Source organism: Apis dorsata, unplaced genomic scaffold, assembly GCF_000469605.1.
Source record: "Apis dorsata unplaced genomic scaffold, Apis dorsata 1.3 scaffold_207, whole genome shotgun sequence".
NCBI lineage: Eukaryota > Metazoa > Arthropoda > Insecta > Hymenoptera > Apidae > Apis > Apis dorsata.
In genome coordinates this window covers 755,879-777,665 of record NW_006263491.1, presented here as the reverse complement: position 1 = coordinate 777,665, position 21,787 = coordinate 755,879, and the positions used below count along the sequence as shown (strand labels likewise).

The window sequence follows — 21,787 nt, the reverse complement described above, 5'->3', positions numbered from 1 at the left end:
ATTATTTATTGTATATTTTTGGTTTGGCATATATATATATATATATGTACAAATAAATATAATATGTATTTATATATTGCGCATATATCACTATATTTTAAATTTTTGCTTCTTATTGGAATTAAATTAAATGTTTAAATTAAAAAATTTATATCACAAATAACGAAAAATAGTTATATGAATATTTATTGTTTATTTATTTCTATTATTTTAAATATTTTCATTCATGTTTTTATAAAAAATTAAATATTTTTTACTAGATATTTTCTATAAAAAACTTTATATAAACTTTTTATAAAGTTTAAATATATAATAAATATTTTTTACATTTTTTACTGAATAAATATAATTAAATATTATAATAATTAAATATAATTAAATATTGAATAAATATAATTATAATATTTTAAAATATTCATAATTAATTACTGTTAGAATTGTATAAAACTGATAATCTTTGTACAAAAAATCTATAAAACTAAATTTTATTAATAATTATCAAATCTTATATATAAATATTAATATATTCTTCAACATATTCCCTTTTTTTTTCCATTTCCTTTCATCAAAATACATTTCAATCAAAGAATAGTAGAAGAGAAAAACGTTTAATTAATACTTGAAATTTCATCGTAACTTCTTACAATATCATTAAAATATTTAGAATAATTAGAATTAATAATAAGAAAAATAATAAGAAAATAATAGAATAATTAGAATTAATAATAAGAAAAACTTTTGCAACGTGCGCCATTTAAACAATTGCTTTCCAGGAAGTCACGTGCCAATATGGCGGGGAAGGATTAGGATGCGAGTGGTAGCAGGAAAAGGAAAGTGGCCAGAAGCGAAGCAGAGAATTGAAATACGCCGAGAAAAGATCGAGGGACGCGTGGACATTCCGGTATCTTTTTCCCATGCACGTGTACGGCACACAGATCTGTGTACAAAACGGGCACGTCTGGATCGCTTTCGTGATTACGCAAAAATCATTTGCATGACAATGAAATACGACCGCCTGTTGGATAGTTTAACTGGTCGTCCGAAAAAATGCATGCAGCTCTGAAAAACCTATGGGAAATCGAGCATTCTGGACAGAAACACGCGTGACACCACTGTCAATCATTCTTTGCAAATTCAATTTCCATTATTAACCACACAAAACTGACGAGTTTTTCTTTTTGTAATCCTCTTACTATAAAATTTTGTAATCCTGTAACTATAAAATTATTAAATTATAAAGTTTTATTTTATTGATGTAAAATATATAACAAATAATTCTATAATAATATTTGAAATAAAAAATAAGATGCATTTCTAAAAAGTCTAGTCTTTTTGTATAAAAATATCTCGATGCAATTTGTTAATAACATTTTATGCAATATTTCTATTTTGAAGATATATTTGTATCTTTGACTTACTGATTTTTTTTCATCAAATTTTTCATTATCGTTGTTATAATCGCATGTGAAATATATCGCATTCATTAGAAATAATTTCCAAATTAAAAATTCAAATTATTTTATGGAAAAATTCAAATAGGAAGTATAGAAATTATTTTTTATAACAATATATATTTAAAATATTTAATTTTAATGTGATTGAAATTTTAATGTGAAAATTAAAATCGATAATGATAATATGATATAATGATATTTATATATTTCATTACATATTACATTGTAATAAACAAAATATTTATTTTAATTAATTAATTTTACGTTTATATTGAAAAATATATAATTTAAATACTTGTTAAATATTCTTCAAATAATTATTTTGAACAGCAATAATTTTGATTTTTGATCCTTATAACAATAAATTATTTCAAATTTTATTTAACATAGTTGATATAATATGATTTTATACAAATATTATTTCTTATTTTGAATACTATTATGAATCATTTAGTTTATTAGAAAAAACTGGAAAATGAAATATATTTGTAATTTAAATTGCAAATAAAAATATCAATTTATACAAATATATGACTATTTATACTGACATCGTAGTAAAAGCGAAAAATATAACAAATTTATACATTTATATTCCAATATCTATATTTTTTTTGGAATAAATTTAGAATAATTTTGATAAAAAAAGATATTGTTAAATACGAAGTATGTTAGCAAACATTTACATTAATTAGTAAAAGTATGTTCATAAATAAGTATATAATTCTACGAAAGCGTGTAAATATGTAAAAGTTAAATTATAATTTTTTTAAAGAATTCAAAGAAAATATTAATTAATATTAAATATTAAACAACACACTATGATAAAATATTTATACATTTATATATTTATTAACTGCTACATATACTCAATTGCAATTGCAGCATGTATAAATTTGCTGCAGCATCGTTAAGTAAATTTCTAGGAACGATATAAGTAGTCTTTAAACATGTACCGCGTTCGAATATCTATAGTACATGCAATATCAAGTTACCTGGCCGATACTCTTCGGCATCAATCGTCAACAGTGTCCTTAAACTAAATGATTCTCATCAGGTATTAACTATATACGCTCTTAAAAATATAGAGAATCACGAATTATTTTTTTTGTCATAAACTATAAGATGATCTTCGCATAATATATACATAAAAGTATTTGAACGCAAAATCTCGTTTTTGAAATTGAAAAATCATTAATTTGTAAAAAGTATATTGCCACACTATGCATTTACATATATATATATAAATATGTATATTGAAAAAATTTTGATCGTTAATTCTTTTTTTATAAATATAAACAAAAACCGATAGCTATATTCGAAAATAAATAAATAAAATCAACTTGATTTGCAATGCATGAAAAATCAAATGCCTACTACAACACAATATAATTTTTCATATTCACAATAAATTTAAAAAAAAATGATTCTATGTTTATTTTTTGTTCCACTTCATATTTTTTAATGCTTTAATAGTTTATGATATTTAAAAAATGTACACTTGTATTTATATACGATTAATTCACGAACTATATACATTAAATATTCATATATATTATTTGTAAATCTCCGTGTAATCGAATAGAGAATGCATCATACGCATGAATCGTTATAGTAAATTAATATAAGTTTACTAACCATTCAGAAGCACGTTAATTGCACGCAATTTCGATAACGGCATCCGATTATGTCGTAATTTTCCTTGACACTGTCTCGTTACTGACAGCAATCTTAAATGCCTGATTAAGATTACTGCGAAAGTGTGTACACAATATCGTACAGTAAACCATTGCGAAATGTTTTCGAAAAGAATCCATAAAATGATATGGCGGGAAGTAACAGAAGAAAAAGGGATTATGGACGAACCGACGCCTAGGGCGGCTTCATCTCTAAATTCATTTTAGTTACAGTAAAACGAACAGAGGGTAGCGATGTGGCCGACGGACCAGCAGATCAAACTGAAAATTGATACTGCAAGTAATGGACATATTTATTCTTTTTTATAATCTGATAGCACAGCACAATGAATAGAAAAGACGAATCATTCCAAGACGAAATGGTTTTAGTGAATTATGAAAATTTCTGCTTACAAACAATGTTATCGAAGCGTTGCATCAATTTGATCGTAAGAGAATTAATTTTTCCGGAAAATATGGCCTTCGACAATTAAGAATTTTCAAGTATCTTAAACGGAGAATCTAAGCGTTGCTATTGGGCGATTTTCAAAAACGGTTGACATTACCGCGAGAAACGGTTATTATATATGTATATATATATATATGTATGTATATATGTATATATTTCGTCCTTTTCAAGCACAAATTACGCGATTTATAAAACCGGTTGCTGATTATTATCATATTATATATTACTAAATCATCGATAACGCGTTGCGATACCGACGCGACAACAAAATTCGAGAAAGATAGCTACATCAAATATATATCGTTCTACGTGGAAGGACCTCGAGCGCCTTTGGAGGTTACATTTCCAACGTAACGCTCTCTGACTTGCAGGAAACCGAGCAGGATGTTGATATAATTTAATAATTTAATTACTTACCATTCGATAAATGTCCAGTTTTTCGTACACGATACACTTTTTTTAGGCAATGGATAGAACTAAACTCACAACAGACAAAGGGATAACGAAATAATTTGAACACGACGAAGACGAACACAACACACTCACAAAGTCAGAAAACAGACTGAAGCTAACTGGCCGGGTACTTCTCTTCGACGTTGCTACGAGACGAACTAAAGCGACATTCCTGCCCTCTACTAACGATATCGGAACTATTTAGTTAGCATGCTTAATCGCGCCAAATTTTAAATATATTCTTTTCTCTCTGTTTTCTTATATAATTAAATGAAAGTTTAAAACGATAAGATAAATATTAAACTCATTATACATAATTATAGAATATATATACCGATTAAATAAATATAATTAATTGATATATATTATTTATTCTATTTAATTTTAAATAACATTCAATTAACAATTCATATTAACAAAACACCACAATATTTATAAAATTTACAATTTTCATAATCTTTGGTTGCGATTTTATACGCAAATATTATTATTAAATTATGAAATAAATATAGAAATATATTTTATACATTCTTACATATAATATTTAATTTAACATTATTGCCCAAAATATAACAATATTTTTATGAATCAATAAACTATTTATTAAAAATTAATATGTTTTGAAACTAATATGATATTGAATATTAAAAATTTGTACTGAAATTAGCATCAAAAATAATTAAATCAACAAAAATTTAAAATTCAGGTACTTTGAAATAAACTAAGCGAATGAATAAGATTTTCATACTTTTTGCAATTTATTTTTGATCTGAATTGTATATATTTCTTGAAATATTAATCGCCTATATATGGCACCGTTTAACTGTAAATAAATTTATCCAAAAAAAAATGTTTATAAAAAAATATAATATTAATTATTCAGTATATAATATTAATTATTACTAAAAACCTAATACTTCCTGATAAAAAGTTTTCAAACAAATTCAAAATTTTTTAAAAAATACTATAGTTTTTGAATTTTAAAATACTATGATATAAATATAAAATACAAATATTAAATTGATTCAAAAGCAAATAGATAAGAATAATTAAATTATTTATTATTGAGAAGAAAAAAGTAAAAAAACAAAAAAAACAATTAATAATTTTGATATCATTAAAGTTATAATTAAAAACATCATAAGATATTAAATAATTATAAATATTTAAAAGAATAATTTGAATTTCTTCATAAATACATATTTTATATTTATATCATAGTATTTTACATTTCAAAAACTAGAATATTTATAAAGAATTTCATGTTATTTTTGACCGGAAATTTTTCACTAGGAATAGTAACATATATTATGGAATTTTACAGTTTTATTTAATAATATATTTAATAATATTTAAAAGTAAACATAATGTTACTTTATAATATTATCAAATTTATTATAATTTCAATAACAATAATGGTATCATTTTCAAATGATATCAACAATGATGTTATTCATATACAAATTGAGCAATAACGTTGAATTATCTTTTACATTTCTGCTATTATCCCTTTAATATCGATAAGATTTCAGTTATTATTAGACTTTGGAAATTTATAAAATGCACGCGATATGCAAAAAAAAAAAACTCAATCTAAACTATATATTATGATATTTAAGAAATAAAACAAATTTTCATTTTAATTTTATTATTGTAGTCATGTTCATAAAAATTTAAATTCGCAATTTAGTTATTTATTTTAGAACATGCCATACGGTAACTAATTTTCTAGGATTTTGAAGTATAGAGAACCAGTGTAATCTTTCTGTCGAACCTCTAACTCCTTTTCCTAACGCAACCTTACCGACATAAATATTATTTGATTTCTGAATTGATGTTAACGAATCTTCACTATCACTCGGATGATCCATAATACTCGCAACAATATCAAGAGGTGCAGCCTAAAATATTTTTCAATCATTCTAAATTTTAATTCATTCATTGTTATTTAAATTATCATTAAAATTAATACACACTTTGCTGCAAAGCACGACGAGAAATTGCACAATGTCTAATTGATTATACAATACATCAAATGTCAAGGTTTCGTTGAACTCTGTTTGTGAATTCGCAATGACGGATTTAGTCTTTTTTTTTTTTATTCGATGTCCAGTTCGTCCATTGAGCATCAATATCCTGACATAAAAATCTGAAAATTCCAAATAACTTTTTAAGTGGAAGAGAAAATGCGAAAACGTGAATTATATGTAGTGCTTACTAAAATTGTTTAAACTCGATGCTGGTGGTGTAAACTTGACATCACGTACTTTCATTACATTTATAGCTAGTCTCTGTGCTGTAGGTAAATAACTTATACCTAATAAAATGTTTCCAAATTCCTGTAACATAGAAATATAATTTATTTATAATTATCTTTATTTATTTCTTTATTAATTTTTTTTATATTAAATATAAATATGTAAAAAATATGTAAAAAAATATTATTATTATATTAAATATGTAAAAAAAATTGAAATATACAATACATATATTTTTTAGCAATACCATACATATATAAAAAAATACATATATTTTTTAGCAATACCAAATTAGATGGTTTCATCCTGAAATTGAACATATGAATTTCCGGGCTTTGTAGAACGTGTTTCATTTCCTTCATGGATACTTTCAAGCTGCACAATTCCGTGTCATTAGCATATCTGTCATGATCGTATGCCATAAAGTCGAGAATCCATTCCTAGAAAAAAAAATGAGCTAGATATAATTAGTATAGCATAATAAATATAGCATGCATAGGTAGCTTAATGTATAAATATTATATTTACTTTAAACTACACATCTATAATATTTTTAACTAAAATAATTGCTTCTTTATGCTGTTTATTTCTTCAATTTTTTTATTTATAAACATAATTAAAAATACTTTTAAAAAAAACATATTAAAAATGCTTATTCTATTTTATATGATTTTTCATTTATTTGATTTATATTTTCAAATGTAATAATTGCTATTTAGTTATTTTCATTGATTTATAAATAAATATTATATTTTTTTGATTAAATATAATATGTTCACTTTCTAAAAATAAATATTATTATTGAATTATTATTATAATTTTGCAAATAACAAATATATAACAATATTACTGATTAAATAATTTTAATTTATATTATATATATATAAAACTAAATATAAATGATATTTTTATATGAATTTCTTATGTTTATAAAATCTTTAAAATCAACTTTCTAAAGATATTTCATAAATATATTAACTTTTTAAAGATATTTCACAAAATATATTAATACCCTATATATTATAATATATTTTTTATAATTTTTAATATACAGAATAATCATTCAGCAATATCCAGTTGGTAATTAACAATTTATTAATTATTAATTAACAAAACAATTTATATACAATTCAAAATTCATTTAATGAGGAAATATTGAATTTTAAAATTCGTTTTGATCAAAAATATATCCAAAAAGCACATACAATATTTCTGTATATAAACTATGAAAATCTTGTGTAGATAGTTAAATACAATAATAATAAAATAAATTTAGTACAAAATTATATATACCTTAACTTCCTGAGGACTTACGTTCGCTACACCGAACGCCTCTTTAAAAATGGGACTCGCTGTATGCTTAATACTCCTTGTTCGAAAACTATGTAACCTTTGTCGTTTCCTATGATTCCACGATTGCTTCGCAATGTTTAGTGTCACGTATGGCTCTAACGTGCAATTGTATTGCTTTGGAGGAAGACCGGATAATGCCTGTACATCATTGAATTCTTAAGTTTGAGTTTAGTAAAAAAATATAAGGATAAATATTTTCAATTCAATAATGCTATATCTTATTAATACATAAAAGACAGTAATAATCAGTTCTTATATAACAATTTTTGCAAAGAAAAAAATTGATTGAAATTACTTCACGTCTGAATCTGCAGTTAAATTATGTACATTTTTGGAACACTATATATGTTATAATAAAGATTTAAAATATAATAAATGTATAGTTATATATATACTATTCGATATTCATTTATCTAATAATCATTTATCTAAAATTTTAGTAAAAATATTAACTCAATATAAAAATATTTACTATTCCTAATAAATATATATTTACATATACAATGCATAAGTTTTTTTGAACAGATTAAAAATATCAATTAAAATTAAAACAAATCTAAATAATATCTTTAAGTTACTGAATTATTTTTAATAGATTTTTTCCTGATAATCAACATTATTACTTTAATAAGTTATTTTCCTTCCAATATTGAATCAATTCGAATCGAACGAACAATCATTGTAATTATCATTATATTATATATATATAATATTATATATATTATCATTATATACATATATAATGATAATTACAATGATTGTTCGTTATGTATATATATGTCAACATACATCACACTTAATTGAAGGAACAAAATATACGCAATACATCAGCCAATCATATCATGGCATTTTATTTTACGTATATTTTTATTATTTTAAATCAGATCTAAAAATATATGTATTCATTAATCAAAGTTTACATTTGATTAATTATGAATATACTTACATTAAATTAGTGTATATATATTAACTAATAAATGTATACATTTAATGACAATGAGTTGATGCTTTTACCACACATACATATTTTTATTTATATATATATATATATATATATTCCATATTATCATTATAAATTGTAAGAAATCTTTACAGTAATCGATTCATTAGAGATTCATAATTCGATTTTCATTCTGAAATAATATAAAATAACGATCAGATCAAAAATAATACCTCGACACCGATAACGAGTTTTCCGGTAATAGTCTCATCGTAAGGCGGCAGATACTGTAAGCTTATTGTCAATTCAGTGGGGAATTCTTTTTGTTTTTTCTCGGCTTTTTGCTTATCCTTCTGCACCAAGTTCTGTAATGTGTCACACTTGAATAAGTTAACGAGGGAGCTCACGTAATTAAAATGAAATTTAGCACGGGTAACGGCACTTACCAGGGTGGACGAGGTATCAGTGAAACCAAACTGAGCGTTGCTGGAATTATAGGAATTCTCGTTTGGACTTGCATTCTCATCGATTGTACCTGTGTAATATTTATTAATATCATGAAATAAATGTCATATTAGTTATTTTCAAATTAGTAAGTGATAATTAATTAGTGATATTGGAAGTAAATAATGATAATTAAGATTAGGATTAAAGAAAATAGATTTTTGAAATGGAATTATAAGCTATAATTATAACTATAATTATAACATATAACTATAATAACATAATAATATGTATAACTATAAATATATAACTACAAAAAATATTTGCATTTTACATCATATTAGATCACTGCATATGAAATAAACAATTTTATAAATTTGTAAAACTAATTCGAAGATAAGTGACTAAACATATTGTTGAACAATATTTATACTTATTTTATGTCAATTTAAAAATTCAATATTATTTTATCAATTATTCTATTATAAACAAACAAATTATGTGTTTTGTTTTTAATTTAATATTAAATTTAAATATTTACTTATAGTTAAGTTTATTTATTTTCTTATAGTTAAGTTTCAAATGTATAAAATATTATACATATAATGTATATAATGTATAATATATATTATAAATATATATATTTTTATAATATATATATTTATAATATATATTTATAATATTTATATATATATTTATAAAATTATATATATAATATATATATTATACATATATATTAATAGAACTATTAATAAAATACAAATGAAAGAATTATTAATAACAATCAATTAAATTGATCAATTAATTGCAATAATTTTAATTTTGTTTTTTTTTTATTTTTAATTTTATACTAAAATTATGAGTCAAATTTTAATTAATACTTATCAATAAAACTATAAATATAAAAATTCTTATATTAAGATTTCGGTTATTTTATTTGCCTGTTATAATACTATTTTACATATTTATCATACATATATTGAATATAACTATAATGCCCAATTGCATTTTTTATGATTTTACTTATATGTTATATGAAAAATAGAAATTAATATATTTTAATAAAAATGTTTCGATCAAAGAAAGAAAATAATTAGAAACAATATAAAAAATAAAATAATTTATTATGATGCTATTTAATGCTCGGAAATTTTAAAAGTTCAAAGAAATATGTATGTCTCAAAAACTTGAAGTTCCAATTGCTGGATATAAATCTACGATAGTTGATGAAATGAATAAACAGTGCGACAATTAACAAGGCATTTTTTATTTTGATAAAAAAATGAAAATTTGAAAATATTTAATATATTAGTATGTATATACCAAAACTTTTAACAATATTATATAAAATATAATTTTACTATTTTATATAATTTTACCATTGCTGCTGCCTTCGTAGAGACTGCCCAATCTCCAAGATCTATAGCTGACATCATTCAACTTCACATTTTCATTTTGTTTGCCTTTCAAACATAATGGCACACTTTTTGCTTCTCTTTCTGCAAAAAATTGTTCTTGGCTTTGATTATGCAATTTCTAAAAATTAATTATCTTATATTTTAGTAATTAATGTACTATACATTATTTAAATATATTATGATCTAATTTCTACAATTCTAACAATTAAAATATTATTATTACGTATAAAACATCTTATGATGATAGACACCCATATTTCATTCTCAATTTTTAAATATTTTCAAAAAATCATTATAAATAGATTTTTTTATCTTCTATATTCATTTTATCAAAAATATGAGTTAAAAATCATTTTCTTTGTTCTACTTTAAAAATTGTTATTTTTATATTGTCATCAATGTTATATTATTTTACATTATATAAATTTACATCTCGCACAAGAAGTAAAAAGATAAAAAATTTATAATATTATTATAAATATTATAAAATTATAATATAATATAATAATATTATAGTAAATCAGATTTATATAACTTTCAAATAATAAAAATAATCATAATAATGATTATACATGAAAGATTCAGTTGGAAGATACATGGAAGTCAATTATTTAAGTTGTATTATTGCGTAAGGAAATTCATTATTCTGACTTTAATAAAAATTGTATATATAAAAACATAATAATTAAATAATGAAAATAATGAACAAAGTATTTATCATTAAATTTACAAGAATAAAATACGAAAAAAATATATAATAATATCATGTAACATGCAAATTTTTATGTGTAAATTAATTTTCACTATCATCAATGCATCATTGAATTTCGAAAAAATATTCATTTATTGTAATTATAATTCATTGTAATTGTATTATAATATCATAATAATTATACATATATTATTATTAATGATGACTGAGATAATATTATATATTAATTATAATTATAGCTAATATTACTTATAATACTTTTATAATAAATAATATAATAAATAATACTTTTTTATCCATAAATAAGAATTATGATTATCGATATTATTATCGATAAATATCTATAATATTGATATGTTGTCGATAATTCATGTTGTCGATGATTATTGTCGATAATATATCGATTAAAATATCGATAAGAAATGAATTATAAGATAAAGATCGATTTCATTGAATCGATATTTCATTGATCTTCAATATATTCAAATTATCATTAACGATATTATCGATATATCAAAAAATATCAATAATATATCGATATTATAATATAATCATTAAAACTTTAATATTGATATATTATGTTATGCTTTTTGCACATTTATTGTGCATAAACATTTGAAATTTTTTAAGAAGATAATTTTTTGATGCTGTGTGGATGGACGTTTCCATAGATGCTCGGAAAGTTATATGCAGTTAGTTTGCAGGATGACATACCTAATTACGTAATATCGTGGAGGAAACGAAGGAAACATCGTTTGCACGTGTGTATAAATATAACTGTGCGAACAATGGCGTAATGTATCAACTACGTATATGCACGATTCACGATGCAGGAATTTAAGTTTCCTTCCTTTCAGAGAAGGCACAGCTTTTCGTTGTATAAATATTGTTTCAGATGAAAAAAATTGTGCTCTAATGTAAATAATTAAAATATTTAAAATATACATATCTTCATGTTATATTACTGTTGTTTATCGTTATTTGATACGAGGTTATACAGTGATTTGTATATTATAATTATAATTTATATATTATTATAATTTTAATTATAATTTTGTTATTATTGTTATATATCTAAGAGAGATAAAAATAAACAATGGAGCAATGCAATTTCTTATTTAAATTTCTTATTTAGACTTAGTTTATTTGCACAAATTAAATTTTCACAAATTTATTAATGTAAACATAATTTTAGCGATTAATATTGCAAGTAGGTAACATACATATATGTAAAAACCATAAATAATTTATAAATTTAATATTAGTAATTTTGATTTCAATATAATAAGTAAAATGACCCAGTTACAGTAGTTTTTTTTTCATTAATTGAACAATCAATGAATTTTTAAAAAAATAGAAAAGAGATATATAATTAAATTATGATATTTCTCAGATAAAACTTTTATTTATCTAAATAAATCATTAAAATAATATATCAAAATATAAAAGATATTTGAAAATATTATATTATATTATATTAAATTCGTGAAACAATGTAATTTATTCATTTTTATTATAGAAAATGCTAAAAAACAATAATTAGAATATAATCAAATAAAGATTTCATTATATTAGTACTAAAAATATTAAGTTTCATATTATAAAAAATTTATTATAATGCAATAAAGTTTTTTTTATATTTCGATTAATATTATTTCATTTTTTAATAATTTATCCATAAAAATAATAATTAATATAGAAAAATAATAATTTTTAATAATATCAATTCTTTATAAATCTTAATACAAAAACAATTAAAAAATATCTACAAAGTGTTTTCAACTTTAAAATCATCGCTAAATATTCATTAAATAAACTGTTTATTCAATGTGTATAGAATATACGTTTTTTTTATCCTAATCTCGACAATTCCAGAATAGTTATTAAATAAATAGATCCATTTAAATATAGACGCACTTTAATAATCACCGATATGCACACAAGAAAAGAATAGTTTTTTGAATAATTCCCGCATTTTTATCATTTTAGTTTTTTATGTCTAAACGCGTGTGAAAAATCACTGTTCTACATAGTAATCGTAACGCATCAAGCATCGTTCCGCGAGTGGACAAACGCGAGCATCCGGTAAACCGAGCGATTATCAAGATATTAAAGAGCGCATGCGTATCAAAGGGCTCGAAAGATATCAAAAGTGTATATATATAGACAAAATTATTTTTTCTCGGCACGCGTTTCATCTACAAGCACGTGTGCACGGAAGTAGAGTTCTTAAACGTGTCGAGAAAATTAAATATTACTATTTAGCTTAGTTGCCAGACGCGTTTAATCAACACAAAGACGAGTAGTACCAATTGCCTTACATAAATTTAAATAGCTAATGAAACAGTCTATTTAATAAACATTTAGTGAATTAAAAGTTTTTGATTAATTTGAAAGTATTTTTTGCATTAAAATTTATGAAAAATTAATTATTAATTATTCTTTTATATTTATATATTATTATATTAATTATACATATATATATTAATTACATATGTATATCATGAGTGATTTTCATTTAATTAAATTAAATTAATTTAATAAATTAATAATATCAAATATAATCATATTCTGCTCGATTAATTTTAATTTTACAATTAAAGAAGATGTAAAATGTAGACTGTCGTTTCTTTCAAAAAGAGATCTAATATAGATATAATTTAATATTGATCTTAATCTAATATTGATATAATAATTTATTAGATACAATCAGAATATTAATATATTGGTGGAATATCTATGAAAGGTTGAAATATATTCTAAAAATAAAAAAAAAAAACACAAAATTTAGTAGTTAAATAAAAATATCAATTGAGACTTACTTATTAAATTTTTAAAAATTTATCTCATTATCGAGAAAATAATCATTTCTAGAATAATGATGAATATATTCATCATACAAAAAATGATTATGAAAAAAATGATATAAATGAATTAACAAAATTAAAGTATTTATATAAATTTTTAATTTAATTACTTATTTTTTTATTTGAATCCCAAATAAAATATTTGTTACTATTCAATATCATTTTGGTAATTAATCAAATTGATAGAGTTTTGGAAATGTTAACAATTGAATTAGTAATTATAATACTATTAACTGAAATATTTCCAATTTAATGATATCGATAAATCATAAATAATATCGCGTTAAAAGAATTCTTGTGTTACGAGTAGGACAAAGGTTACCACCACGTAGAATTTCGCTCTATATTTGGAGGGATTTGTAACAAATGACACACTTTAAGCCGTTGGAATTCAACTGAATGATTGCAAACAACAGAATTTTCTCGCATTGGAAATTAAAACTTGTATAGCGTTTATGTTAAACGCTTTTCAAATGATTTTTAAAAAGAAGTATTTTCTTTGACTATAATAAAATTACAAAAAATTTAAAATAAGAAAATTAGAATAAAACTGAGAACCTAATAAAAGAATAGATTCACATGATTATTTTTGAATTATTATACGTATTTAACAAATTATGCTAATTTTCTTAAAATTATTACAAATGAATCTTTTTCAGATTAGAAAATCCTATCTAACTTATTTTTCATCTTTCGAGTATATTGAATTACAAAAATTGCGAAAAGATTTGAAGTTCAAGAACTTTTTAAATTTTGAAGAATTTCAAAACTTAATTAGTTAAAGATTAGATAAAGTTTTATGTCCCATTTCTAATATGAATTTGAATCAATAAAAATAAAATCAATAAAACTAATCTTAAAAAAAAATCTTAAATATTTCAATATAAAAAAATAGATTAATATTAATTTCATAATAAATGATTTATAATGAATTAAATAATATTCATATACATAAATGATCTAATTATATTTTTGTAACAATTTGCAAATAAATAGAAGCACTATTTATTAATAACAATGATCAATTAGTTTGCAACGAATTATATATGGTATTAAATTAATATCTTCAATAAATTAACAAGTTTATTCAATGTATAATTTAATAATTCATCATATATAATAAAACTTACTTCGTTTCCTAATGTATTCGTATCCATGGCATCCTGGTATTAGATAACAGGCGATCACGAGCAAGATAACAATGACGATCAATGCTATCACAACTATGATGAGTATTTGGCCCCATGGGCCAAAAAATTCATTGTCCACCATTCACTGCAAATGTTCAAACTTACTACAGATATACTGAAATCTGTTTCGTTATTTCAATTTTTAATTTTTCTAATTTATATTTTATATTATATATATAAATTGAAATATTTCACATTTTCAAAGCACTATAATTGACGTATGAAAAACAAGAAAATTATTCATATTTGCATTTTTCATATTCATATTTTTATATTATATTCATCTGCCATACGATTCTTGTGTTAGAGGAATACGAAAAATGTGGTATGTTAATGCGAGTAGAAAACACTTGTGCTTTTTACGCTCATTTTTATCCATTCGAAAAAAATGGATTCCTAATGCAGAGAAGTACATATATATAGGTACACATTGAGTCGAATGAAACCACTACGCTTCAATTTTTTTTTTTTTTTCTCTCTTTACTCGTTGCACTTGCGTAGTTTTTCAACCGTATCGGGATAAAGCACCTGTTGGAGGAAACATATATATCGAATGCACCAGAAAAATGGCATATGGCTAATATCAACTGAATTAACATTTATCTTAAGTTAAGTTCACTGTTTTTAGCGAAAAACTGTTATAAATAACGTTATCTATATCAACGATTGTGCTTCTTTTCAACATCACATATCCTAACTATGTAACGTTTCTTTTTAAAATCACCGTCTGCTCTTCCTTTTTTTTTTCGCAGTTATGACGTCGATCTTGTATCGAATTTGCAATTCGATCGATATTCGACGAATTTTTGAAATACTCACTCGACCAAGAGCCAGTATCATGATGTGAGACAAGTTTGATGATGTTAGGTTAAATTAGATAGCATTTACGAGCTGTATCGAAAAAAACGACAAGTAAACCGAGAAAGGACGACTAATCGGTAATGTCCTTCGCAAACCAAAGTAACAACTTCAAGCGCGCTCGTCAACTACCGATGAACGACAAACGTATATTACACGCGACTGCATAGAACGAAGAACGAGTAACGTGCTATCTACGTGCCCCTCTCCAACTTACGACGACACTGCCTAGTCCGCCGGTAGCTGGCAGTGCACGACTTACGTTTAATGCATACTAACATCGAATGCCCCAAACAACGAAGAATTTTTAATTCTAATTCCATAAACGATGGAAAAAGGAATATTTAAATACACATGAATAAAACTATTATTTTGATGATACTCATCCGATTTCTTCCAGATTTGATTCATCATTCTTGGAAAAGATCCACGTGTCTAAGCGTGTGAATCATGCGCGAGTGATATTTTCATAGACATATTTTTTGATCTTTTATTTAAATATGTGATTTATGTAACTATTATGCGTCACTAAATGTATAATTATTTCGAACGAAAACAATTGAAGGATTTATATTTATTTATCTAATATTTCGAATAAAATAGGACAAAATTTTAGAAAGTAATGAAAGAGTTTTTTTCGATAGACATTTTACCGTATTACACCGTTATACGTAGTAAACCTTAACGTTCAACGAGGAAACTGTGGGTTACGACTGATAACATGTATGGTCTCATGCATGTGTCCACGTTTTGGACAATTAACAGCATTGACGATAGAACGCATATAGACAATGTTATTGTATGTATTTTTCAACAAAACTTTTTTCGCTACATATATATTTGCATTTTTTGGCAAATTTTCATTAATGTTTAATAAATTTTCTGATCATTTTATTTTAATTCTATTAATTTAAATGTGTTAAAGAAAGTATCATAACAGAATAACATTAAATAATTACAATTTATATATTAATGACTTTCTACATAAATATTAAAAACTTTATGTTTTCGAAAAAACGTGTTTAAAAATTTAATAGCACCTTATAATAAATATTTTTTTTTATTATATTTATAATTTTATGTAACTAGGTATAGTAGAACCTCGTTTATACGAACGAGTTAATGTTTAATGAGCGTAGTTTCAGTTATACGAATGTGTATTTTTATAGGCCAATGATATGTTTGCATTTTGCAATTCATTGAGAAACTTATAAGTATATAATATATAATTTCAATTCCAGAACGTTTTTAATAATAATATAAAAAAATATGTAATAATAATAGAAATCATTAAAGAAAACATTTATATTTAAAAAAAAATAATTAATAAAAATTAATTAATTATAAAAATAACTAATTTTTATTTAAAACCTTTAATCTTGCAAGTTTCTTCAAACGATTAAAAAAATAATCAGCTATTTTTCATTAATTAACACTGATTATTATCAACTATCATCAACTAATCATCAAAATTAAGATAATAATCTCGCATTACAATTTTGATTAAAAAATTTTGATTTAAATATAGAATAGAAAACATTTTTTGAAGAATCAAAATAATATACTTTAATTTTTTAAATATTAATATCTTTATCAAAACTATATCAAAAACAATATACTAGTGAGAGATGCTAGTGAATTTCTTTTGTGAAGTTATTTATTCATATATTTTAACAATTATTTGAATTGTCTTGTCTTATTCGAGTAATGACTCTACTTGTATTTGTATATTGTTTATTTTGTTTATATTTGATTATAGGTGTTTAAAAATTTAAGAGTTGATTTTTGAAAATAAAATAAGAAAAATAAAAAATAAATATAGGTTAAGTAGTGATTTTCAAACGCAATAATATACAAACAGCAACTTATTTCATAAAAAAAATGCCTGCATATATTTTTATTTTATTGATTTTTAATTATCAATAATTAAAAAACGAAGCTTTTTAAAGCTTTTTTTTAAAGCTTTTTAAAAAAAATGCAACTTTATTATTCTTAGCAATAATGTTATATAAAAGATAAATATACTATATTTATATTCAATCGAATACAAAGATTATTTTGGGTATTATATATTATACAAAAAAAAATATTTTGAAATATTTTTAATTAAATATTATATTAAGAAATATAAAATATCAAAAAAAAAATATAATATAAAATAAATATAAATACAAATATAACAATTGTAATATAATATCATAAAAATAAATAAGAAATAATATTTTTAATTTACAATAAAACGAAAACATTTACATTTATTTAAAATGTAATTAATTTTAAATTTTATTAAATTTAACATTATATCCTTGATCATTATTAGAAGTATAATATATAAAATTACTATTCTTTTCCTGTCTTATAATATATATTAATTAATTATTTATCATATATATATTAATTAATTAATTATCAATGTTACTTTCTAATGAAAATAACATTGACACATCAATTTTAATTTAATACAAATAGTATTAAATTAAAATTACTAATCTAGATTTATTTTATTTATTTTATTATTTACCCAGATTTCTTATCCATTTAAATTTATTCCTTTTCTATTTTTACTTTTATTTATTTTTTTGAATAATTAATTTATTTTTATATTAATTAATTTATCGATATAATTAATATCATATAATTAATATATCACATAATTAAAATAAAATAATTAATTATTAATATTTACAATTTTATTTAATTATTTGCATCATATTAAAAAATTTTTAATTCATAATTAAAATCTATATTCTAATTTATAATTATCAACATAACATTGATTGTGTCAATGTTATCCAATGCTGCCAACATATCTTCAATGTAAAATACAAAAAATAGTAAATAGTTATAAGTATTTCCTTTTGATAGTAATTTGAGCAATGGTAGACAAACTATCAATCTTATACTTGACAAACTACTTTCAGTAATGGAAAATTTATGTCAATATTTAAGAAACAACTTCAACTTCCTTTGCATCGGAGAAAAAGTTTTTCAAGTATGTTGCTTAATTAAATTAGAACTTGTTTGCACTGATCAAGTTTTATTACATATATTTGTTGCTCTACTTCATCTTGTTATTTATTGAATTACAACTGTATCGGTATGTATACGAGAAAAAGATTTCTAAAAAGAAAAAAGATTCTCATTAAAAAGAGACTTTCTTGACTCTCGATTCCATCCGGATATATCGTTAATCAAACTTTAATAAGTTTCGTTACACTTTTTTCTTTGATTAAAAAACAATTTTTACATTATATTAAAAAACTAATCAATAATCGTATTAATATTAACGAATAAGAAATTAATTAACTAATAATAATTAAAATCATTATTTCAAATAAAAAAAATAAATGAGATATTAAGATATAAATTATTTTCAAATAATTTATTCATCAAATATTAGATTATTTTAAATATTAAAAAAAGAAAGATATTTAACAAATAATAAAGCTTTTTTTTACACTAGAAATACAGATTTCATCAAATACATCGAGAAGTATGTAAAAAGTATAAAAGGAAATAGGTTAGGTATAAGTTAAAAAATACAAAACGTACACTACTTACTAGACAAAAGAAGAATGGCTTTTGAAAATAAAAATTCTATTCATAAAAAAAAATTATTTTATCGCAAGAAAATATATTTTTATTTTCATAATTGCAATCAAATAATGAATATGTAAGTATTTAAATAAAATAATAAATATTAAAATAATTTATTTTCAAAATACATTATATTTTCATTATATTATATTTTAAATATTATTTAAAATAAAATAATATAATAAATAAAAAAACTATTTAAATGATTATTTAAATAAAAATTATTTTGATCTAATTATGATGATTATATATGCAAATAAATAAATTAATAAATTGATTGCTCATTCATAGATATATTTTATTTAAAAATTAAATATATTTGAATTGTTCCTTTTCATAAATTTTTATATTCAATATATTTAATATTTAATGTTATTCAATATTTTAATATTGATTTTATGGCTTTTGTTTTTTTTTGCGAAAAAATTTGATCAAATTATATTGTAGTATTTTTAAATAAAAAATTAATTGATTTATCATTCGTTATGAATTAATATTATAATTTATATTAATTAATTAGTTAATTAATATTATGCATTTATTATTAAGATTATGCATATCGATTTCAAATTCATTATTCTTGAATGAAACATACCGATCTGCTGACAGTTGTGCAACTAGATTGCATAAAATTCAACGATACTGTGAAATATGATACATAAAATGAAAGAAACTATATGCCAATCATATTTTATTTTGAATTCTATCAATTAAGAGATATCAAGAGATATCTGAATAAAATTATTTTTCAGGTAAGATTTTAGAATTTATTTGGAAATTTTTATTTTAAATAAATTTATTTTTTATTCTTTTTAAAATAATTATTTTTATATTATTCTTTTTATTTATTTTTATTTCAAAGAAAATATGTCCAAATAGAAGATTCTACTTTAAATTATTAAAAATAATTATTTTGTGCAATAATTAAAAAAAATATTTGCACATTTTTTTATTTATTATAGCTTTGATATTTTAATTAATTAAATCAAAATACATTATTATTTAATAATATTTTCATATATAAATATAAGGATATATGATTTTTATATGCAAATGAAATGAAGAACATGATAAAAAACGTTTTATTGAAAAATAATATATGTTAATATTTTGTAGCCACTAAAAATATTTCAAATAATTACAACACAAATTTATTATTTCAAATAATATTTCAAATAATGTCTTTTCAGATCAGGCATGCCCAGATTTGATAATAGGAAAAAAATCAAGATCTTAAACTGCCATTGAAAATAACAGATTGTAAAATTTCACTTTTGTTGTTCAACCGAGCGAATATGTAATTTCCGTCTTTTTCCGTAAGTCCTCAAACAAGAGCGAATTTACATTTCATAAGGTATTTATATGTTTCCATAAAATCTCTTATAAACTTGGTTAATTAAAAAATATTATTTTCATAAAAAATATTCTTAAGATGCGTCAAAAAATTATTACTATTTCAAGCGATATGATAATTTCAAGCGATAACTTTTATATAATTTTTGCGATAGAAACACTCAAGGTCTCGTTAAACGGCAAAAACAAATCGTGAATTCTTCTAATTATTATATTATTATATATTATTATTTATATATTATAATAATATATATTATAATAATATATTTATATAATATATTTATATATATTATTATATAGTTATATTTATGTGGAATAAGAATGTGTAAATTTATAAAAAAATTGAAGCAAAAAATAAAATGAATAATTGATATACGTCGAAAATTCACATAAGCGCATTTCTGAACAGAAAATTCTTTTCTCTATTCTTTCGAGACATTGTAATGAATTATTAATTTAGTTATATAATTCGATAAAGAATCATATTACGCAATCAATATAATTATAAAAATTTGCATGCATTTTATGAATTCAATTAATAAATTGCATTATTAAAACTAATTAAAAAAATAATTTTGTTTCATATTTCATATAATTATATTATCTATTTTTTATTTTATATTATAAAATTATAAATGTACAAAATGTTAATTATTTCTAGAACATTTTTGGTAAATTAATTCTAGAGACTAAAATAAACATAACTAAAATAAAATAAACATATAATAAACTTGATAAAATATCGATT

At 21.6% G+C, this 21,787-nt stretch overlaps 2 protein-coding genes and 1 long non-coding RNA gene across 11 annotated transcripts in view; 1 reads left to right on the top strand and 2 right to left on the bottom strand.

The window, feature by feature from the left end:
- Positions 1 to 4,179, bottom strand: part of LOC102677296 (mitogen-activated protein kinase-binding protein 1) — a 150,587-nt gene extending 146,408 nt beyond the window's left edge. For 2 of the 3 annotated variants that reach the window (XM_006615012.2, XM_031510134.1), the window contains exon 1: positions 4,014 to 4,179. The gene's annotated coding sequence lies outside the window, so the exon portion shown is untranslated. The remainder of the gene's footprint in view (positions 1 to 4,013) is intronic. The other variant, XM_006615013.2, reaches the window with a different exon arrangement.
- A 1,507-nt stretch (positions 4,180 to 5,686) lies between these two features.
- On the bottom strand, positions 5,687 to 16,807 carry LOC102676600 (synaptotagmin-1-like). Of its 7 annotated transcripts, none has more exons than XM_006615008.2 (10): positions 16,743 to 16,807; positions 15,172 to 15,316; positions 10,424 to 10,558; positions 9,047 to 9,135; positions 8,834 to 8,965; positions 7,601 to 7,798; positions 6,595 to 6,747; positions 6,268 to 6,388; positions 6,026 to 6,198; positions 5,687 to 5,950 (listed from the first exon to the last, which is right to left on the bottom strand). In XM_006615008.2, exons 2-10 carry the CDS (start codon positions 15,311 to 15,313, stop codon positions 5,744 to 5,746), a joined length of 1,350 nt encoding a protein of 449 aa, XP_006615071.1. In that variant the 5' UTR covers positions 15,314 to 15,316; positions 16,743 to 16,807; the 3' UTR covers positions 5,687 to 5,743. The 7 variants fall into 7 exon arrangements, with proteins under 7 accessions (XP_006615071.1, XP_006615074.1, XP_006615068.1 ...); XM_006615011.2 differs by having other exon boundaries at positions 10,424 to 10,543; positions 16,743 to 16,769; XM_006615005.2 differs by lacking the exon at positions 16,743 to 16,807 and adding an exon at positions 15,820 to 16,559.
- Positions 16,808 to 18,938: 2,131 nt separating this feature from the next.
- LOC116185541 lies at positions 18,939 to 20,404 on the top strand. The gene is made up of 3 exons (XR_004150385.1): positions 18,939 to 19,081; positions 19,553 to 19,762; positions 20,236 to 20,404. It is a non-coding gene; the product is annotated as an uncharacterized LOC116185541 (long non-coding RNA).
- Positions 20,405 to 21,787: the final 1,383 nt, after the last annotated feature.